The 22,786-nt window shown below is 39.3% G+C and overlaps 2 protein-coding genes and 1 pseudogene across 4 annotated transcripts in view; all 3 read left to right on the top strand.

The window, feature by feature from the left end:
* Positions 1-3,413, top strand: part of LOC123866846 (5'-3' exoribonuclease 1) — a 34,352-nt gene extending 30,939 nt beyond the window's left edge. For all 3 annotated transcript variants that reach the window (XM_045908563.1, XM_045908562.1, XM_045908561.1), the window contains one exon: positions 452-3,413. In XM_045908563.1, coding sequence (XP_045764519.1) covers positions 452-538 — 87 coding nt within the window. In that variant the 3' untranslated portion in view covers positions 539-3,413. The remainder of the gene's footprint in view (positions 1-451) is intronic.
* A 1,081-nt stretch (positions 3,414-4,494) lies between these two features.
* On the top strand, positions 4,495-22,517 carry LOC123866854 (maltase 2-like). The gene is made up of 11 exons (XM_045908577.1): positions 4,495-4,719; positions 16,720-16,899; positions 17,337-17,506; positions 18,105-18,230; positions 18,767-18,887; positions 19,237-19,568; positions 19,966-20,073; positions 20,371-20,622; positions 21,156-21,253; positions 21,628-21,768; positions 22,237-22,517. Exons 1-11 carry the CDS (start codon positions 4,578-4,580, stop codon positions 22,391-22,393), a joined length of 1,827 nt encoding a protein of 608 aa, XP_045764533.1. The 5' UTR covers positions 4,495-4,577; the 3' UTR covers positions 22,394-22,517.
* Positions 9,180-9,299, top strand: LOC123867280 (annotated as a pseudogene).
* Positions 22,518-22,786: the final 269 nt, after the last annotated feature.

The raw sequence follows: 22,786 nt of genomic DNA, 5'->3' as shown, positions 1-22,786 counted from the left end.
GGTTACCGATAAATTTTGATCGTCATTAAGGTCGAAATGGGTTGCATAAGTCAAGTTTTGTTTACTTCAGACAAAAATTTTACATTTTAGGTCAAAGCTAAAATTCTTTTCAAAATTTAACAAACCCCGGTTTTTACGTTATGGTTACCGATAAATTTTGATCGTCATTAAGGTCGAAATGGGTTGCATAAGTCAAGTTTTGTTTACTTCAGACAAAAATTTTACATTTTAAGTCAAAGCTAAAATTCTTTTCAAAATTTAACAAACCCTGACTTGTGCCATGCTTTTGGCTCTTATTGACGATTATCAAAATTTGACGGTAACCATAACGTTACTTTAACCACCTGTCACGCAACTGAACCTTTGGGCGCTTTGATTGTAGTGGAACTAAATACGCTTTTTGCGTCTCGTGGTTATCAATTGAAAATGATTGGTTTTTCTTTTCCTTTAGGTTCCTCAAAAACAGCAAGCGACCTCCAAACCGCTAAGGAAGAAGAAAACTAGAATAGCGGCAAATCTGCCCTTCCAATTGGATTAATGAATATTGTATAGTTGTTAAATAATTCACCAATCAAATGATTAAACAAATTTACATTTTACAAATCATCGTTGACAAATAAGACGTATTAATTATATTTATACAACAAAATGTTCAATATTAGTAGCTAGTGAATTTGGATTAATACGTACGTAATGCGTAGTATTAATACATAGACAACACAGAGTTTTTTCCTATTCTCACTTATCAAGATATGAAACTTGGTGGGGAAAAAATATTATGTTGATTTAACTTTGTGGCGCCACTTTTAAAATATTTCTGTGTTTCATACCTAACCTAGACAAAAATTTCCCGATGTTAGATTCTACAAAAAACTTACTTATTTTTACTTTTCGATATCAATTAAGATTAAATTGTTTATCGACATAAACAATTTTTCGAGGTTGAAACTTAGTGAAAATAGAAATATTCTTTTGAGATGATCTCAGACAAAAAAGCATGTTTCATGTCTCGATAGGATTTTTTCTTATAGTTCATTTCGTACGTGCTTACACGCCGGAATTCGTACGAAAACGCAAATAATGTAAGCATGGCCTAAGGGTGCTTGTCAACTGAAGCTTTAGTACACAGGCATCCTTAAACTTTTGTCCTACCGTCTTGACGCCGCTTGAGGGCTAATTTGGCACTAGTTGAAAATATGCAGAGGTGCTATTATTTCATTTCACACAACCTTTAAACTTTTTCTAAATTCTAAAACAAGTGTAAGGTCGACTGGCACCAATTTTTAAAATGTGTTTAACTTGAATTTTTAATCCTTGTCCTTTCTTTGTCAATTCTGGAATAAATTTGACAAAAAGAGACAACATTTCAAAATTTAACCAAACCAGACCAAAAAGTTTGGTGCAAGTGAGCCTAAATGTAATTCTACCTTTTTTTTAGTTTGCATTGATATCATCGCTAATGTGATTAATATTTAAAAATTCAAAATCCTCAAGTTTACTGCCTGTCCATCTCAAAGATTCGAGTGACTTTTTGCGTAAAAAAATTTTACCAAATTGACCGTAGACGATTAAGGTCCGATTTCATGTCAGGCTGTTAAAGTTACGTTACCGTCAAACTTTAACCACCAGTGAAAAGTGAAGGAATAAATAGTAGCTAGTGCAATCCATTTTGGTTGCACAAGTTACTATTCATACGTCCGTGATTAAGGTTAAAGGTAAAATGGTTCAAAGTTAACAAATCCTTAGTTGTTAACAGTACATTTTGGGTATACTGTAATTTTAACCGTCCATCATGCAAGTAGGCTTTAGTCTAGTGCCGGTAGTTATATTTACAAAAGATTTTTTGTGTTATTAATTAGTGCCAACTGCCAAACACCCTGATGAACTCATATTGATAATATATTATTTATAGATTAATAATATATTTGTACATTTTGTAAATATTATAAGCGGTGAGAACTATTTTGAGATGTAGCGTATATTGTGAAGTGGTAGCTAAGTATATGATCCAAGTTCCTTAATTAAGATTTTAGGTACATATTTATTTTACATTTTGACACGCTGTTTTGTGAAACAAAGTAAAAAAGTAACTTCCCTCACTAATAAAAACGCCTTAAGGCGCTATATGTGAATTCACACCTGCGCACACGCACACCACTCGCGAACACGTCCACACTATGTTCTCATGATGCGCGTTATCATACGGTTAGTGCGCGTGCGCAGGTGTGGATCAGTTCTAAAAGTTCAACGCATACCTGCAGAGTGTATTGGAGCTGATATGATTTATGATAGGTAACAACTAAAACTCAGCTTTATTTACTTTTCCTGTAAGGCTCATTTTAACATAACATTGGTATTTAATAAAAATAAAAAAAAACTTTGCTCCAAACACTGAAACATTTCTTAAATGGGACGCCTTATGAAATTTCCGTCAGTCTTTTCGAACTGTACCTGCGCGGACCCGCTCTCGCAACTAATTTCTCAGCTGTCAAAAAGATTGATTGGCAATGTCAACGCAAACTGAGCAGCACAACGATTGAACAGTTTTAATTGATAATGAACTAAATCACAACTGAAATAGAGTTCAAAATAGCGTGCAAGAGATAACTCCGTGTGGATTTGCTTATGCACGCTATTTTGAACTCTATTTTAGTTGTGATTAAGTTAATTATCATTTTATCAATGATAACTGCTCAAGCACTTTACTGTCCAATGTGCGTTAACCCTGAAGTTGCAGTTGCTGGGTACAACTTTTATACTTTATCCACGGAGAGAAGTTATTATAGTTAATCCCATAGAAATAAATGACAGACAAAAACTCAGTGGGCATTAACCATTTTGAGTCACCAACCAATCAAAAACGGAATATGTTTTCGAATTGAATTTCGAATGTTTTTTGAAAACATGTTTGTGATTGGTTGGCCACTCAATATGGTTGCCTATTGGTTAACGCCCACTGAGTTTTTTGTCTATGTCATTTGTGTGGGATTACGTAACAGAGTAAACCGTACACTAACTATTAGCTATTCTAGTTAACACTGAAGACCCGATAGGCAGATCTTCTATTTTCAGGAACGCAGGAAAGAACAATAAAGTTATCTTCACCGGAGTGTGTGTCCAACGGTTTATTTGACAGTTCTTATATTATATAGGTACAATTTTGACCATAGATTAGCTTAGGCCCGATCTATAGTAAATAGGACATGAATGCACTATCAGCTTATAATATCAAGCGTTAACACTAACTTCTCTTCGTGGATAGAGTGTAGAAGCTGTAGCAAACGTACCGTCGAGTGTTTTGTGTATTTCAGATTAAAAGTATATTTCTTCATTAGGCATCTTTGCGCACTGTATTGTTTTTCAAGTAATGTGAATCTGTCTTATTCCTGGCAATAAATATAATTAGTCACGTATGCCTACAGTTTTTAATTTTCGTACTATAAAGTATGATTTTGCTAATTCTGTTGTACACAATGTCTAAACTTTTGCGCAGGGAGCTTTATGAAAGGGTTAGCACTTGATTTACACAGTTGTTCGCAACAAACTCAACTATTACTACTAACTACTAAATCATCGTTAGACTAGTCATTTTAGTTTAGTTTAGAGATTGTGTACAGCAGAATTAGCCACAATCTGTATTTTCATCAGCTTAATCCATACTAATATTATAAATGCGAAAGTGTGTCTGTCCGTCTGTCTGCTAGCTTTTCGCGCCCAACAGTAATTGATTTTTATGAAATTTGGTACAGAGTTAGCTTACATCCCGGGGAAGACATAGGCTGCTTTTTATCCCAGAAAATTAAAACTTTGCAAGAATTTATTGCTAGTCGACACTTAGAATTATATATACATTTAATTTGCAATCTTCACCTTGATTACCACCATTCATAGAAAAGGTCTACACACAGCACCAACTTCCAGCTCCAAACTTATAAGTTTACGTCAGCCAAACAGAATTCAAACCTTTAGAACCTGTGATACCTTTATAGAAATTATAAATCCCTAAATTGCCCCGGTCGGGAATCGAACCCGGGACCGTTTACAATTAGGCCTCGTTTCCACCTAAGCGGAGAGGAGAGGAGTTCAATCGACCTATCGGATTCATAATAGATGACGTGAAAAATTTATCGTGATGTTATCTTTTAAAAATCTGATTGGTCAACCGAACACATCTCTTCACTCCGCTTAGGTGGATACCGGGCCTTACGCTTACCACTGCACCAAACACTCGTCCTAAGATACGAGTAAATTATTGACGCATAAGATATCTAGTAACCAACCAAATAAAATTTTCTACGGTTTTTCCGCAAACTACTGAGACCTGAGAGTCGGTACTCAATATCAAGGGCTAAGAATTAAGATTAAAATGGAAAGGTATCTGAAAATCCAATAAGTAATTTGCAAAACAAACAATTGTAAATTACATTCGTCACTCCGATATTATCATTGCACTGGACACTCGAGTCTATTCTATAAAGGAAGTGTCACTTTGCCCATTCGCATTTACTCGGTAGCTGTTGGGGAGACAACGTTATTTCATGTTGTAAATTCTAAGCTAGTAGGTATAGCTAGTAGCGATGCGTGTGCTGACCCTTCTGCTTCTAGTGGCGACCGCGACGGCCGCGTCGGATCTGGACTGGTGGAAGACCGCCCTAATCTACCAAATCTACCCGCGTTCATTCAAGGACAGCAACGCAGATGGCATTGGCGATCTAAATGGTGAGCTAACTTGATTTCACTTGGTTTTCTATAAAGGTACGTTTAATTGGTGATTTTGAGTTATGCGACGACGACATTGCCACGATAAGGATTGTCCCCATTAGGCGAACAGTGAGCGGCTAATGGGGATGACATAAGAAAAATAATAAACCCCATTCACGGTTCTTAGACGCGTATAGTGTAGTTAGCTTTGATCGTAGCTCACACTCGTTCGTCATTAACAGACTTCAAAATAAGGAGGAGGTTCTCAATTTGGATTTCTAATTTTTTTTATTATGCTCGCTCGACTTCATACCTAGGTACATTACACGTGTAACTAAACAAAATTATTTATTACTTTTTAGTGCTTGTGGTTTTTGAAGTCTGTTTTATTTTTCTTTTGAATTTTTTTTTATTTTAAGTTACGTTTGGCGTATACCTACTTATTGATTTCTCGTGAACCATCCTATGGATCTAAATATTTATGTCCTACTAACTTGTCTGTGCTAGGTGTACTTTGTACCTTTTACATATTAAAATTTCAAATAACGACCCATTGTTCTGTGACAGCTGTTCATGATTCATAATAATATTATATGATAGATAACTACAAAGGTCTTGATCGATGTTCAGTTAAAATCTTTGAAAATAGTTTTCAATTTCTGCGTCCTAGGTAGTCTAAAGATCCCGAATAACATCGATCTTTATTTAGGTAATTAATCTGTTCATCAAATCAGAAGATTTTTATAATCACTAGCTAATGCCCGTGCGATGATGTTGTACTCGTACGTTGCTATTGTCACTTATTGCAGGTTGATGGTACTATGATAGAAACTTTCCTGCAAGTCTCAACAACAACTGTCCAAAGTTTTAACTCGATCTTGATGAACTAATTTATCATAAAAAAAATCATTTGTTTCGAATTCAATGCTAAGCGAGAGCAAGGAGTTGCCTACGAGCAATCAGTCAAGTCACGGTTGCCGTTGTCATTTGTGTAAATAGGTGCCTACCTAAGATTCTTTGTATTTCCATAATGATATAAATCGGTCAAGTGCAAATCGGACTCCCACACGAAGGGTTCCGTACCATCATACAGGAAATAAACATGATTCTAGGTTAACCTTAGGTATCCTAAATGATGATCTCCTTGGCGGGTCTTGGACATACAACGAAGTGATCTTATCATGGTTCCTTTTTTCTCTTGACATACGGATTACGGAACCCTCATAAAATAACTCTACCGCAGCCGCCATCAACAAAGCAAACCAATTATTATCATCAACTTTACCATAAGTAGCGATTTAGATAAAGAACTAAAGTGTTCAAAACATACTGAACAATCGCAACAAACATGTTTTATCTTGATTGCAATTTGCAATCATGTACTTACATACCCACTTCCTACCTATTAGATACTTGGGTGCTAGGTGGTAAATACAGTGAATCTTGTATCTATCTAAATCTTATAATAGATATTCTGAAAGGTCTGTACCTTTAACAATGAGGAAGAAAACGCTGTGAGGAAGAGAGATATTAGATATTTCAGTTATAAACTTTTAAAGAAGTTTTACGTGTTATTTATCATCTAGCTGATACCCGCGACTTCGTTCGCGTGGATGTAGGTTTTTTAAAATTCCCGTGGGAACTCTTTGATTTTCCGGGATTAAAAGTAGCCTATGTGCTAATCCAGGGTATAATCTATCTCCATTCTAAATTTCAGCCCAATCCGTCCAGTAGTTTTTGCGTGAAGGAGTAACAAACATACACACACACACACACACATACAAACTTTCGCCTTTATAATATTAGTGTGATGTCATATTTGATGACGAAGAAAAAACTCGACTTTTTGCTATTATGTGTTCCGTTTGACGTCCGAAGTCCATTTATGGAGAGTACATCGCTCCTTCCACGCCTTTTCGCTAGATGTCGTTGATTTCCGTCACGCAACCCGTGCCTCCAACGCCGCCAACAGCCGTTCTGTGAACTAACTAACACAAGCCACAACAAGCCACCATATTTCGTCATTGTTGCGTCGTCTTTCGACCACGCAAGTCGTTAGATTTTATATAAAACTTTTGAGATAGAAGTAAAAAGTTTTATGATTATTTAAGTAGAAAATTTTGGTTTTTTACTAAATATTTTTCCGTTACGCAAGTGAATTTGTTCGTAGATTGAATCGTATATATATTTTTTGATCCCTTTCTCTCATCGAGAAGTAGTGATCGTTAAAAATGAAATTTCCGTGCCGTCCGAGGCCGACAAAATAGTTCGGCCAGAAAACTCGTCATCGTGTGGTGTGTGAAGTGTGAAATGTGTGAGTGGGAAGTGAAAATTCGTCAAGAACGCCGTAGTAGCTCAGGTCACCGCAGCCGCTCGGAGCGCGGCAGCCGCCGCATCGCTCAAGGCACCGCAGCTGCGTGGGGCGCCGCAGTCAATCAGGGCGCCGCCGTAGCAGCTCAGAGCACATTGTGCCTCGTAAAAGTTGAAACTAAGGTTTGAGTTACCTTCCAAAGGGTGAGTCAAATTGAAATATTTTGTGCTAAATTACCAACCGAAGTTACTAAATTCAACTACCTACTAGGCTTCGTATTTTCTTACTGAAGCAACTACTAGTGTTTAACGGGTTCCCTTTTTTACGCCCCAGGCAAAATATTGGTAATATTTCGTGGTTTCAAAATATGTGACGTAGTGTGCGGCATTGTCAAATAAGTTCAATTCTTCAGATTATATGGACGAATCAATAACTTTTAAAGTGTCTAACACTTTCGTAAGAATTTAGAACTACTCTCTTCTTCGAAATACAATTTCACAATATTTAACAATAAGAAAAATATTGAACGTAAGTTGTATAGAAAAATATCAAAAATTGAGGGTAGGTATGTCCAAAGTTTTTCAATACTATCTATATCTTAGGAAATACCTTTTATCGTCAACAAAGTGACTTCTCTGTTGGAGAGAAAAAGGGGGAGCCATATGAAAACAGTTTATAAAATAAAAATCATGAAAATTACTCTAAAAAGTTGTTTCGGGCGACTGTCTCAAACAATATTAAGACAGGTAGGTATACACCTTTTACGAACTACGTAACTAAGCCCGAATTCTTTTAAAACAATCTCCATTGGTTCCTTCAACTTTAAAAGTTTCTAAAAGAGTATCAAAGTACCGTCCTTTCGCAGCATTACCTTACAAATTCGGAGTTTTGATAAAATCAGGTATCTACTAAAACCAGCCTTGCAAACTACATCGTCTTTTTCATCGCTGTTCTAAATACTTGGCTAAGGTTTGGAATACTTTTCCGCGATCTGTATTTCCTGCCGAATTGTAATTCGGGTGTCCTTGGAATAAGAGTGAATGAGCATCTTCTATGTGAACGCGTCCCATCTTGGACCGCATCATCTCTTTCCATCGGGTGTTATTGTGGTCAAGCGTGACGACATTTACTTAGTACCTTACAGAACGCTCACTCTGCAAATACGTTTTAATAATATTGGCGTCACTCAGAAAGGCAGGTGTTATTTGAGTGTTTTTCTCGAATTGTTGGAATGTCCTCCCAAAACCTTCGCATGGAACATTGGTTCAATGCGTGGACGTTGTCGGAGAGTTTTGATTTAAAATGACTAATTTAATTGGGGCGGGATTGCTGTCGCAGCATCTGGTTGTCCAGTTCGCAGTCCAAGTGCCGAGGGGGTGCGATGTCGCTCCGAGTCTCGGATGGATACTGGACTGAAGCCTTCAAAGCGCCCGTATTCGTGCAGGTTCGGTCTTGTTGGCCTCCTGGCAACGGATTGTGTGGCGTTAAATGGGCCAAATATGGATTTTATCAAACTACCTTCATTGGATAAATTAATAATTTTATATTATTGTTGACAGTTCAAATCAATTTTTAAAAATTAACCTTACAATAAGTAATGACTCGTTACAACGCAAATAAAGTGCAATTTGGCTCGCGTAGCCCTACGGCCTAAAGTCTAATTCGCTCTTGTCCTTGATACGTTCGGCATTCCGAACCAGTGGTAAATTATTTGACGATTCAAAAGCACTTGTAAAAGTTTATTTGAATAAAAATCTATTCTATTCTATTCTATTCTATTCTATTTCTCTCTCTCTCTCTCTTAAGAGATAAAATTGGTTCAGGTGGATGCGCCGCCATAGATATGTGTACCAGGTCACGTAACCAAATAAACTGACTGAATGGACTGATGCCCAAGAATATTGCAACCGATACATATTGATGCGTTTGGTTTTCTTTACCATTCAAATGCCAGTTTCTAAACGGACGACTCTATGCTCAAAAGTCTGGCTTATTATTGCGCCTAAAACATAAATCACCCAATCGGTATGTTGGTTTTGGAACATAACTTTCTTATCCTTATGTCTGGCGACCGCACCAAAAGTTGTTCGCCTTTGTGTCAAATTGAGCTGCTCAAGTATTGCGCGACAAATGCTTTCGCCTACTGGTGTATTTGGACGACTTCACAGCCAACGTCCATACCATGTTGAATACACCGGTTCTCGTCCGATCACCGAAGTTAAGCAACATCGGGCGCGGTCAGTACTTGGATGGGTGACCGCCTGGGAACACCGCGTGTATGGTCACCAGTCCAAGAAAATTTTGAAAGCTCATAACCTCACTGGCCATCACTCTTAACCGGCCTAGGTCTCAATGTCGAGAAATCGATCACAACGCAAAGGAGATCGCTTTCAACCGCGAGTATTGGGGAGTAAAATCGGACACACACCTCAACAGGGGTCCCTACCCCCAGACGGGATAACAAAAGTTGGTCAGAGTCTGTGGTCTCTCTTAGAAACCGGCAGTTGGGCCCTCAAACAGGCGCAACGCCTTTTAGGGTATCTCAACTTTGCGACCTTCATCACCCACCGGGGAAGGTTGCTTGCCGTACGTTTCTAAGTCACTGAAATTGTGTTCGGAAGCATGCGCGCAAAACCAAACATCATTTTCTGAAAGAGTGCGAGCCGAGCTTGTATAGTGGCTAGAGAATCTGTTTTCAGACGGTCTCAGTTCACCTCAATAGGTATCTTTTGGATTACGTTGTAACAGATAAAGAAATATATAAACGGCTAGTGTACATCATACTAGTGAGTCATCGACAGAGAAAATACCATTACAACTCAAGAGGTATTATGTTTCAATACGCGAGAACTCAAAACTAGCCTTGCAGTCAAAGCAGTGGTATCCACTTTAAATATAAAGTACGAAGCGGAACGAGACCAAAATGGCTTTTAGACTTGACAAAAAGTTATTCACTCTGACGGACAGCCTCAATATTGTACTCCTCCCTCATCACCTTTCCGGGAGTGTACAATACCGAAGCCGACAACCTCTGGCGTAATCACGCAGGCTCGGAGTGGCATCTACTACAAGGAGTAATTTTAAACTGAACTCGTCTTTCCGACTCGAACGCCTGCCTGCTCGCAGCGTCTAGCAGATGTTGGATATTATACGAGTCAGCGTGGTTCATCTTACCGCCGCCTAGGCTATTTCCACGCATCTGGCATCACCTTAACTCAGGTGAGAGATACATAATAATTAACGTACGACACAGCGACGGGGCGATCATCAGCTGACATCAAGCCCCCTGCAAATCGGAAACTCCAGCTATTTGGGTGGGACACATTGACATATAGCCCAGGCCCTATAGCGAGATGGAGTTTCTTTTATCTTGCTGCCTGCGAAATAGCATCGACACTCAAATCGTATCTAGGCCTTCATTTAAAATATGGTCATATAGGCAACCGCCTTTTCCAAGGAATGATATAGTGAGATATTTAGCAAAATTATATTGGCAGTAATCTTGCTTACCATACCATACTTGTATAATATTATGAACCTAAATCAGCGATAGCTTCTATTTGTGAGACAGGTTCGAATGTTAAAATTTTATACGGTTATTCAGACCATAAAAGCAGTGGCTTTAGCTGAACTGATTCCACCTAAACTTCCTATATGGGATGCAAGGATATTCTATACATACTTGCAGGTATCAAATAAAAAAGTTGATATAAGAATCCTACTTTTGGTATTATAAATGGAGATAATTTTATAATAATTTTGAATCTGAGCTGACCTTCTCCTGATTAATCTTTTTATTTTAATATTTGTTTTTAACAAATTTAGATGATCTCCAACTAACTTATTAACTTGAGAGACATACAGGCCAGATTGTTCAGCTATTATTTAGCTAAGTTATATTATATTATGCTAATATTTAACATAACTAAGTTGGGTTTAGAATCTATTGTCCGAAGCTGCTACAGACTAAATCAAATAGCTTTCAATCCACAATGCCCTCCTTTGGGCTTAAGATTATTCTATTAATTATTCTAAAGCAAGTTGGTGGTAAAGAATACATTATCATAAAAAGACAGATTTCAAATCTAAGTTCCTTATTCAATGTTTTCCAATATCGAGTAAAGTTTTACTACCAATTTTCAGTTTTCTGTTATCATGAATTATTAGGAGTGCGAAATCGAATAATAATGCGAATAAAGTAGTGTGGATATTCAATATTTTCCAGTATCAAGAAAATTTTACTGTCAATTTTCTGTTACTGTTATCATCCATTAACAGTTATCGGTTAAGGATTACTTACATATATGGTTATTTAAATATCTAATACTAACGTTTTTAATTTACATAACATAAAGTTATCACATTGTTGCGTTTTTCCTTTTCACAAGCCACCAGGAGATAACAAACAGGTCTCTTCATAAATGGACTTCGGACGTCAAACGGAACACATAATATTAAAATTTTACCTTGAAATAAAATTTCTATTATGTTTCCTAAGACGTCCGAAGTCCAGATGATGTCTTCCTGGTGCTACTATTATATCTTACTGTTAGCGACTAGGTTTAATATTGTGTGAATTCTGCGCACGACGTACCTATAAGTTAGGCAAAGGGCCATGTTTCGCTGTTTGCCCACAAAAAAAGGTGCGTTTCAAGAACGGTTTAAATTATGACTCTTCGCGTCGTCTACCTGCTTGACTAAAGTGTTAAACTCGTAGAATTTGGAACTCAAGTAGTGTAGTGTAGGTTAAAAGGCCCTTATGTTTTAGATTTATTAGGAGCCTAGCGAGAATAGAAATTAGAATAGAGGCCAATTGTGTTGTAGAGGCCAATTGAGGTTAAATTTATGTTACCTTGTCATTTTTGTGTTTAAATCAACCTATTTTATTGCTAAGAAATAAGTGTGTGAAACTTAACTTGAAATAAAGAGGGTCTCGAAGGGTTCACTCATTGGTGTGGGAATATTTTACTGGCTTCATGATATAAATACCACTCCATGAGCCGAGACCAATCAGTCAGCCCAAGTCAGCCCAGAGATTAGCATACGAAATAAGTATTTTATTTCAAGAAACCTCTCTTCGTTTATACCAATAAATTACATCTACCTGTCGCGGTAGAGGTGCACGACCGGGGTGCACGGGACGGGACGTTAGAACCAGCCTACGAGCCAACTGAGGGACAGGGTGCAAAATAGTTACCTGACCACCCACTCACGCCCCGTCAACTATAGTGGGACAAGTTCCCAGGCGTTGTTACGCATTTACAAGCGACGCGCCGCAACAAATGGTCCTTCGAACCGGATCCCGGAAGACAGATTCTAGAACTGGAAGTTGAAGATTTTTGAAGGTGAAGCTACGAACAGGAACAAGAGATATGACTCTCACCAGGTTCCAGAAGGAAGAGCGTGTGCCCTTACGCGCAAATACATCGCAACGAACAGAACAGGCGAATATGCGCAGATCAGAAGGGACCACATCAATCGAAGCTATAGCCACGAACTTAAGATCTTCAAATATGGAATCTTCGGGATACACCGCGACAAAAGTTACGAAGATGTTCGAAAATGGGGCTAGACTCAAAGAACAGGAGACCACTGACGAGATCATGGCTGAGCGGATGAACCAGAACAGAACCTTGAAGACGATTGAATCAGGGGGTTTTATCCGCACGTCAGTTAGGTCTAAGAGATCTGCCAGATTACGCGACTTAGAAGCAAGAGAAGAACTGGCGCTTTTAGAATTGCAGCGCGCTGAAGCAGCAGCTAATCTGGCCAGAATCAGATTCGAGAAACAACGAATCGAAGATAAAGTAGTTAGTCTGGATAAAGAACAAGAAGATAGAACATCTCACGTTCAGAACTGGATCCAGACCTCTACGTTAGAAGAAATGAAACACGTCATTCCTGAGAAACAAGGGAATCAGTCCCTGCTTCACTCGGAGCTTATAAGCTCAGAACAGTCGAGTGGAGCTGAGAATTCAGAAATGATAGCGAATACAACGATGCCAATCCACGCAGTGGAAACGACCAGAGTTTCAGAAGATGACCTGGATAAGGAACAAGGAGGAAGAACTTCACATGTTCAGAACTGGATCCAGACGTCATCTTTGAAAGAAATAAAAGATATAATTCCTGATAAACGAGGGAATCAGTCCCTGCTTCACTCGGAGATCATAGGCTCAGAACAGTCGAGTGGAGCTGCGAATTCAGCTTTAGAAGACGGTTTGGATGAGGAACAAGAAGATACAGCTTCGCATGTTCAGAACTGGATCCAGGCTTCATTTTTGGAAGAAACAAAGGATATCATTCCAGATAAACGAGGGAATCAGTCCCTGCTGCACTCGGAGCTTATAAACTCAGAACAGTCGAGTGGAGCTGAGAATTCAGGAATGATAGTGAATACAATGTTGCCAGTCCACGCAGTGAGAACAACCAGGGCTTATCTGAAGATAATTCCGGTAGAAGTATTTGGACCAAAAGGATCCCAGAAGATACTAGTACTTTTGGATGAAGGATCAACGGTCTCTCTTTTTGATTCACGAATAGCTAAAAATATTGGGGCAAAGGGAACTGAAGAAGAATTGGTGCTAGAAACAGTTGGAGGAAAATTGATACGCAAGAGGGACTCTGAGAAGCTCAACTTAATAATACGAGGAGTCCACCAAGAAGAAAAGAAAAGCCTCGATTGTGTTCGCACCATCGAAGAACTGAATCTTGCTCCACAGTTCCTGGATAAAGAAAGAATAGAAAAATATCCACACCTGAAAGAAATGACAAGTGTTCTTTATTATGAGTTTGAGCCACCTCGGTTACTCATAGAGCAAGACAACTGGAAACTGATCGTATCTCAAGAAATTAAGAGAGAAAAACCCGGTCAACCAGTTGCTTCACTGACGGAACTCGGGTGGGTTCTCCATGGTTTTGACAGTAAAAACATAAAGCCAGTGCACTTCTTGAATAAGTGTTTTCACGTAAACATGGTCGAAAATCAAATGCACAATTCGATTAAAGAACACTTCGTCATAGAATCTTTGGGAGTGCAACCAATAAGACCTCAAGACAAGGATTATTTGAGATTTTTATGGCGAGAAGGTCGTCGAGACGCTCCACCGAAAGAATATAGAATGAACACCGTCATATTCGGCGCAACTTCATCACCAAGCACAGCTATCTTTGTGAAGAATAGAAACGCAGAAGACTTCAAAGAACGTTATCCAGATGCAGCAACAGCTATAGTACGTAACCATTACATGGATGATTATCTTCATAGCTTTCACTCCGAACAAGTACTGGTGAAATTTGTGAAAGAAGTAGATTACATCCACAGAAAAGCAGGATTTGTACTAAGAGGATGGGCATCGAATCAACCGAATCTTCTTCAGCAAATCACAGAAGAAAATGTAGACAAGACTGAAATAGAGCTTGGAGAAAAAGAAGAGAAAACTCTAGGCTTACGGTGGTTCACCAAAGAAGACAGCATCGGGTTTCGTACTTGCCTACGGAACACACCCCAAGAAGTTCTGCAAGAAAAAAGAATTCCAACGAAAAGAGAAGTCACTGGTGCAGTCATGAGCACATTAGACCCGTTAGGGCTGGCATCACCAGTTTTGATACAAGGAAAAAAGCTACTGCAAAGTATATGGAGAAGTGGAATTGGCTGGGATGAGCAAATAGAAAAACAAGATCAAGAAACATGGAAGTCATATGTAAATAATTTGGAATTATTGAAGAACCTCCATATCCCGAGATGCATCGCTCCACATAGTACCGAGGGAGAGTTGCACATCTTTACTGACACAAGTGAAACAGCGTACGCGGCAGCTGCGTACTGGCGTACGGAGATCGAAGATGGCTCGTTTCACGTCAATCTCATTGCTGGTAATGCTAGAGTAACACCGTTGAAACCAGTCTCCATTCCACGACTGGAGTTACAAGCTGCACTGCTGGGAAGCCGACTAGCTGAATCACTTATACATGAGTCAGATTTGACAATCAAGAGAAAGACTTACTGGACAGACTCCAGTGTTGTCCTGTCATGGAATAAGTCGGATCCCAGACACTTCAAGACATTTGTGGCGCATAAACTTGAAATCGAAAATGTCACCCAACCACATGAACGGCACTGCATGAATCCAGACGATGATGACACGCGTGATGTACCAGAAAACTTATCAAAGAGTCACATGTGGTTTACTGGTCCTGAGTTTTTGAAACAAAAAGAGGAGTGCTACGTCGAGCCAGTTCAGAATTCAGATTCAGTCGTGATGAAGCAGTTGTAGCATCGCCATATCAGAAGATTGGTGCTACGCACAAGGGGGAGGATGTTAGCGACTAGGTTTAATATTGTGTGAATTCTGCGCACGACGTACCTATAAGTTAGGCAAAGGGCCATGTTTCGCTGTTTGCCCACAAAAAAAGGTGCGTTTCAAGAACGGTTTAAATTATGACTCTTCGCGTCGTCTACCTGCTTGACTAAAGTGTTAAACTCGTAGAATTTGGAACTCAAGTAGTGTAGTGTAGGTTAAAAGGCCCTTATGTTTTAGATTTATTAGGAGCCTAGCGAGAATAGAAATTAGAATAGAGGCCAATTGTGTTGTAGAGGCCAATTGAGGTTAAATTTATGTTACCTTGTCATTTTTGTGTTTAAATCAACCTATTTTATTGCTAAGAAATAAGTGTGTGAAACTTAACTTGAAATAAAGAGGGTCTCGAAGGGTTCACTCATTGGTGTGGGAATATTTTACTGGCTTCATGATATAAATACCACTCCATGAGCCGAGACCAATCAGTCAGCCCAAGTCAGCCCAGAGATTAGCATACGAAATAAGTATTTTATTTCAAGAAACCTCTCTTCGTTTATACCAATAAATTACATCTACCTGTCGCGGTAGAGGTGCACGACCGGGGTGCACGGGACGGGACGTTAGAACCAGCCTACGAGCCAACTGAGGGACAGGGTGCAAAATAGTTACCTGACCACCCACTCACGCCCCGTCAACTATAGTGGGACAAGTTCCCAGGCGTTGTTACGCATTTACAAGCGACGCGCCGCAACACTTACCGTACACATCATTAATCATTATGAACCGAACAATGACGAAATATGGTGGCTTGTTGTGGCTTGTGTTAGTTAGTTCACAGAACGGCTGTTGGCGGCGTTGGAGGCACGGGTTGCGTGACGGAAATCAACGACATCTAGCGAAAAGGCGTGGAAGGAGCGATGTACTCTCCATAAATGGACTTCGGACGTCTTAGGAAACATAATAGAAATTTTATTTCAAGGTAAAATTTTAATATTATTATTTTTTACGAATTCTCTCCGTAATTATCCTCAATTATGAAAAGAGCAACCGCCGAGTTTCTTGCTGGTTCTTCTCGGTAGGAATGGCATTCCGAACCAGTCAGTGGTAGAGATTCTTTTGACGATTCAAAAGCACAAAAATCGTTCTTTTCTATTTCTACCCAGTTGGTCGATTTCGAAAAACCTGCATCAATCATTATAACAATCGCAATTGCTGTAATTGGCTGAATTTGTGCTATTTTTGTTTGCACATTGTAGTCAATAGTGAGCAAGCATCAACCAATCGAAGGTGATTGCGATCGTAGATATTGTATAGCTGGTATAGCTGTCATTCTACCACAATCGAGCTGCAGATCTACTTAGCCACAAATTCTTTAACACTTGCATAAAGACTTCTATTTATAACCAGGAATAACAGAGAAGCTGCCGTACCTGGCGGAAACGGGCGTGGACGCGATCTGGCTGTCGCCCATCTACAAGTCGCCCATGTACGACTTCGGCTACGACATCACGGACTACCGCCAGATACAAGACGAGTACGGCACCATGGCCGACTTCGACAAGCTTCTCAACGTCTCCAAGAGTTTGGGTTTGTATAATGTTAAGACGTTTCTTTGAGTGCCTTGTCCATCATAACGTCCCACTCCAACCCACTCAAGTAGCAAAAGAAGCTCAAGCCCTTTTGCTGTCTTGTGCATCAGATTTTTTGACTTTTTTAGGGTTCCGTACGTCAAAAGGAAAAATGGAACCCTTATAGCATCACTTTATTGTCTGTCTGTCCGCCTGTCAGTCTGTCGTGTCTGTCAAGAAAACCTATAGAGTATCTACTTCCCGTTGACTTAGAATCATGAAATTTGGCAGGTAGGTAGGTCACTAAGTAAAAAAAAAACCGAAAACCGTGAATTTGTGAGCAAAAAAATTAAAGTGTACCTATATGGCGCCATTTTCAAACTGTTTTTTTTTTAAACTCGTTTTTGGTAGAGCAGTCGTGTTTTTAATTTTGCACTACCTATTTTTACCTTTCAGGAATCCGCGTGATTCTGGACTTCGTGCCCAACCACACAGGCAACGAGAGTGAATGGTTCAACAAGTCCATCGCGCGCGAGGCGCCCTACACCGACTACTACGTGTGGGCTGACGGGATCAGCGCCACCGCCGAGAATGGCACTGCCTACACCAAACCCCCCAGCAACTGGGTAGGTGTTGCTGGTTTTTAGGGTTCCGTACCTCAAAAGGAAAAACGGATCCTTTATAGGATCACTTTGTTGTCTGTCGGTCTGTCGTATCTGTCAAGAGTACGGAACCCTCAGTGCGCGAGTCTGACTCGAACTTGGCCGGTTTTTTTCTAGGTTTTTTTAGAGCGAAAGGGTATAACAAAACTTGCAGTACGACTACAACGTCGCATCTCAAAACTACTTACGTCGCAAGTCAATGTGATTACCATATAGTGAATTCGCACGATGTGCGCACTGGTAGAATTTTACGATGCGACACCGCACCGCGCCAGTAGGTATTGTGCCTGTTCTACCAGGTAAATTTTTGGTATCATTCTCTTTAGGTCCAAGAGGTAGTTAAATTTATTTCATAATGTCCTTTCTTCTCTCATCGAGGGGGAAACAACATGCAGAGTCGATTTTTACCAAATCCTGCTGACGGCACCTATATGTCTATAATAATGTTTGAACCAAAAATTCACCTTTAAGTCGCGGCGGTCAACCAAGTCCAATGATTTGTATAGATATCCCCCAAGCCTCAAGGCTCTTGCTCTCAAAACAATACCTATTTCATTTCCAGGTGAGCAATTTCCGCAAAAGCGCGTGGGAGTTCCACGAGGGGCGCGGCCAGTACTACTTGCATCAGTTTGTCATCGGACAGCCCGATCTTAACTACCGTAGCAACAATGTGCAAGCAGCAATGAAGGTATTTCATATTAACTATTATTACCAGGAAATCAAAATGTATATACAGAATATTTTGAAAATATTCAAGTGGTCTTTTTCCTATTCTTACATGACTCCCCTATCTTGAACGCATAGGCAATCAAGAGTAAGAGCATTGTAATACATATATTATTTTGAGGATTTACAAAATATATGGACGTACAAAAATTTGTAGTCATGCTATTGTTTACCGACAGTACATTGTGAAAAATGTGAAAGTATAACACTTTATACATCTCGAGTTAGCAACATATTAAACGAGGACTCGAAAAAAATATCACGGAATTTTTTCACAACTAAATAGCCATGCGCTTTATTGCAATCGCACCCTGTACAGGTAAGGTGGAGCGCGCCTGCCTATTTCTTTTGAAGGTCCCAATATGGGGGGATTCAAAAGGATTTAGACAAATCTACGGCATTACATTTTAAGAGATCTTTAAAGAACCTAAATCTACACGGATGAAGACGCGGGAGCAAGCTAGTAGAATATATGTAAAAATTCACTCAATATTTTAGGATGTTCTACGTTTCTGGTTGGATAAGGGAGTTTCTGGTTTCCGTGTGGACGCTGTCAACAAGTTGTATGAGGCCAATCCTGCGCAATACGAAGGAGTATACCCGGATGAACCTTTATCAGGTACTTTACACTATATTATGATTATTTTTTAGCAGTACAAAATCCAGATACTCGATTTCAGAGATCAGTTGGGAAATCTCTTGACTTATACTTATTTGATGCCACTTTAGCTCATACGCCAACAACTGTAAGTTTATCCAAAGTTTTGGCAGGTGTCGAGCAATGCACCCAAACTAACTGAAAATTTTCTTCTAACACGGAGTCGAGTCTTGTATCGATGAGAAAGCAGCTCCGTGTAGCTTCACGATTCGTGTTCATTTATACCCAAAAAAAATTGCACAGTACACAAAATAATACAATCTGGTCTCTAAGTAAAGAATTGTAGTTGCAGTGTAAAATCCTCTCTCAGGAATCGCCGGCTTAGTACCAGACGACTACGAATACCTCCTCCACGTGTACACAGAGAACTTACCCGAAACTTACGATGTCGTCTACGACTGGAGGGACGTTCTCGACGAATACATCACAACCCAAGGGGAATACAAAATCATGATGACGGAGGCATACGCTGATCTACAGCTGATGATAAAGTACTACGGCACTAAGACGAGGAATGGCTCCATACCGTTCAACTTTAGCTTTCTTGGAGAGATTACGAAAAATTCCACCGCGTGGGAGATCAAGACTGTTATTGACAAGTGGATGACTTACATGCCGAGTGGAAAGGTTGCGAACTGGGTGGTAAGTTCTTTATACATCACCAGCAGATATTTTGTATCTCAGTGCACATACCTACTGACCGCCAAACTTCTTAACTGCTCATGTCATCTTGGTCGATTACCTACCGAAGTTCCAATCGAATGAGGAGTTTGAATGTTGTTTATGTACGACTAATAGCCACTGAGATATTGAATAGGACTGCTGAAATTATATTGATGAAAATATTAGGTACCTAGCTATAATGCTACTGGTATATTTTGTTTTGGACATTAACAGAGTTTACGTATCTTAATTGGCGTGAGATGAGGTAGGCATAAATTTCTTCAAATTACACTTAAATCTAACTTGTAGAGAAAAATAATAAAGGTTTTTAGGAGAGTAGGCATTAAACAGTGAAATATTTAACCATTTCTTCCAGAACGGCAACCACGATCAAAGCCGTATGGCAAATCGTCAAGGAGAAGATCGAGTGGATGCTATGAACATGTTGGCTCTCATTTTGCCTGGAGTCGCCATCACCTATCAGGTAAGTACCTCTCTCTTTGAAGTAACCCTCCAAAAAGTAATTTATCAGTTGAAAATGTAGAACATCTCCATATTATATTTAACGCCCACGTCACTTTTTTAACGTTTTTAGTCGGTACCTTTAGGTATATATCGCCGAAAGAATGAAGTTAAAGTTAAGAAGGACTGGGGCTATCTTTTACTTGGATATTTATAGTTAATTAGCATAGATTCGTCAAATTTTGTACAAGGATTATAGCGTGATTATGAGATTCTTCGAACTTCGAAAAACTGTTTCAATAAACTGTTTGCTTGACAGGGCGAAGAAATCGGCATGACTGACGGTTACGTCAGCTGGAACGACACAAAGGACCCGCAGGCTTGCAACACAGAAGACCCCATCAACTACTACAAGAAATCCCGCGACCCCAACCGAACACCCTACCACTGGGACAGCTCCGCTAACGCAGGGTTCTCCAACACCACCAACGCGACCTGGCTGCCGGTCGCGGACAACTACAGGACCCTGAACCTGGCTGCACAGATGGCTAACCAGAAGAGCCATTATCACGTAAGACATCTTTTCTTAAGGTCCATGCGACGGGTCTGCCCGCGAAATTCAAATTTAATTTGGTTTTTCGCAATTAGAAACTAATACGACAACGTAGGCTTATGGCATTTTAATTGCGCCAATGGCAGTATCATCCTCACAGGTTTATATAAAAATCTTTACTTGAAGGGGTCGTTTGAAAAAATTGCTATAGTATGGACTAATTTGTGAGTAACTCATGTCAAGCTCATTGTTTTGACTAATTTCTTAAAATGAACGCTTTCAAGTAAAGACTTTTATGTAATCGTGTGAAGATGATACTGCCATTGTCGGAATAAGAATGCCATAATGCCTACTTTACTGTATTAATTTACAAATTGCGAAAAACCAAATTAAATTTAAATTTCGCGGGCAGACCCGTCTCTTGCACCTTAAGGGGCACGAGACGGGTCTCAGCCCGTAAGGACGAGACTTGCACAAAAGCTGGGATATTGGGTAAATAAATAATTTAATTTATTATGCGGTTTATGTTTGAATGTCTTGATATTTTACAGTTCTACAAGGATGTGGTAACCAATAGGAAGACTCCAGCTATTGAGGAAGGAGACCTGGACACCAAAGCTTTGTCAGAGTCTCTTTTGGTTGTGACCAGGTAAAACCATAATAATTTAGTGGCATAAATTATTATTTTAAATGAATAACTTTTGACTTCTTTAAACCATTTGTTATACACATTTTTCTATTCTCTGGCTCGAAAAATACAGGCAGACTTAATTTTTATGCACCTACTAGCTGACACCTGCGACTTTGTCCACGTGGATTTAAATTTTTCAAAATCCCGTAGGGACTCTTTGATTTCCGGGATAAAAAGTAGCCTATGTGTTAATCCAGGTTATAATCTATCCCCATTCCGAATTTCAGCCAAATCCGTTTAGTAATTTTTGCGTGAACACACAAACTTTCGCCTTTATAATATTAGTGTGAAGGGTGATAAGGTTTGTTAAAGTATCAATTTATTCAATTTAGGTTACTGCCTGGCGAGGCTGGAATGCTGGGCGTCGTGAACTTGGCAGCGGAGACGCAAACTGTGGACCTGACGTCGCTCAAACTGCTGCCTGCAGACTTGGAGGTCGTGGCTTCCGGCGTAGACTGCACCCTTGAGAAAGGGTAAGCATGCTGCTCTTATAAAGTAACATAATTGATTACATACTTTTTAGCATTCAATTTTATTCTCAAATTTTGTATAGGTAAGGAGGAGGTAGAGGAGGTAAGGAGGTATAATTTTGTATAGGAAAGGAGAGTAATTAAAACAATTACAAAAAGTTTTGTTAAAAAAAGTGAACTTTCGCATGGTTGAAAAAAAACTATAGTCATATTTTATCAGTGAGACCAAATTGACATGTGTTGTCTGTTTTTTAAGATTTTTTCATAACAAAAGATTTCTAATCTTTATCATGTAATGAGTAAAAAATAGATCTTATAATCTTTGGCACTAACTACTTATTACTTTTTTTTCGAAACTACTGTTGCAAAGAGCAGCATCTCAGTTCTTAGAAATATTGATAACGTTTAAATTTTTTTTGGGAATAATTAAGTATATTAACAATTATTATGATGATTTGTTTTTATTTTCAGAGCGACTCTAACGAAGAGCAGCATATCAGTGTCGGGGCACTGCGCGCTGCTGCTGCGGAGCGGCGTGGTGAGCTACAGCGCGGCGCACGCGCACCGCCTCGCCTACCACTTCATCATACTAGCTTTAGCGTGCACCAAAATTAGTGCTTTTATTTAAGTACTAATTACTGTTTTGTTAGATATTACAGCTAGATCACGTGACTAGTAGAGGGTAGTAGAGCAGAGGCCCTTTGAAAAACCGATCAAGTGCGAGTCAGACTCTCATACGAAGGGCTCCGTACCATCGTACAAGATATTTTAATATTTTTATGTGCAACACTGCATCTTAATGACATAACAGCGCCATCTATATATGATTTTAGTAAATAAATTTTTTCGTGAACACATTTGAATTATAAAGTCTGTTTTCGGATTTATTCCTTTACTTGTGCTATAAGACCCACCTACCTACCAAATTTCGTGATTTTAAGTCAATGGGAAGTACCCTATAGGTTTTCTTGACAGACCGACGGATGGATGGACAAACAGACAGACAGCCAAAAAAGTGATC

This window comes from Maniola jurtina, chromosome 7 (assembly GCF_905333055.1).
Source record: "Maniola jurtina chromosome 7, ilManJurt1.1, whole genome shotgun sequence".
Taxonomy (NCBI): domain Eukaryota; kingdom Metazoa; phylum Arthropoda; class Insecta; order Lepidoptera; family Nymphalidae; genus Maniola; species Maniola jurtina.
This window is presented reverse-complemented; position numbering and strand designations above follow the sequence as displayed.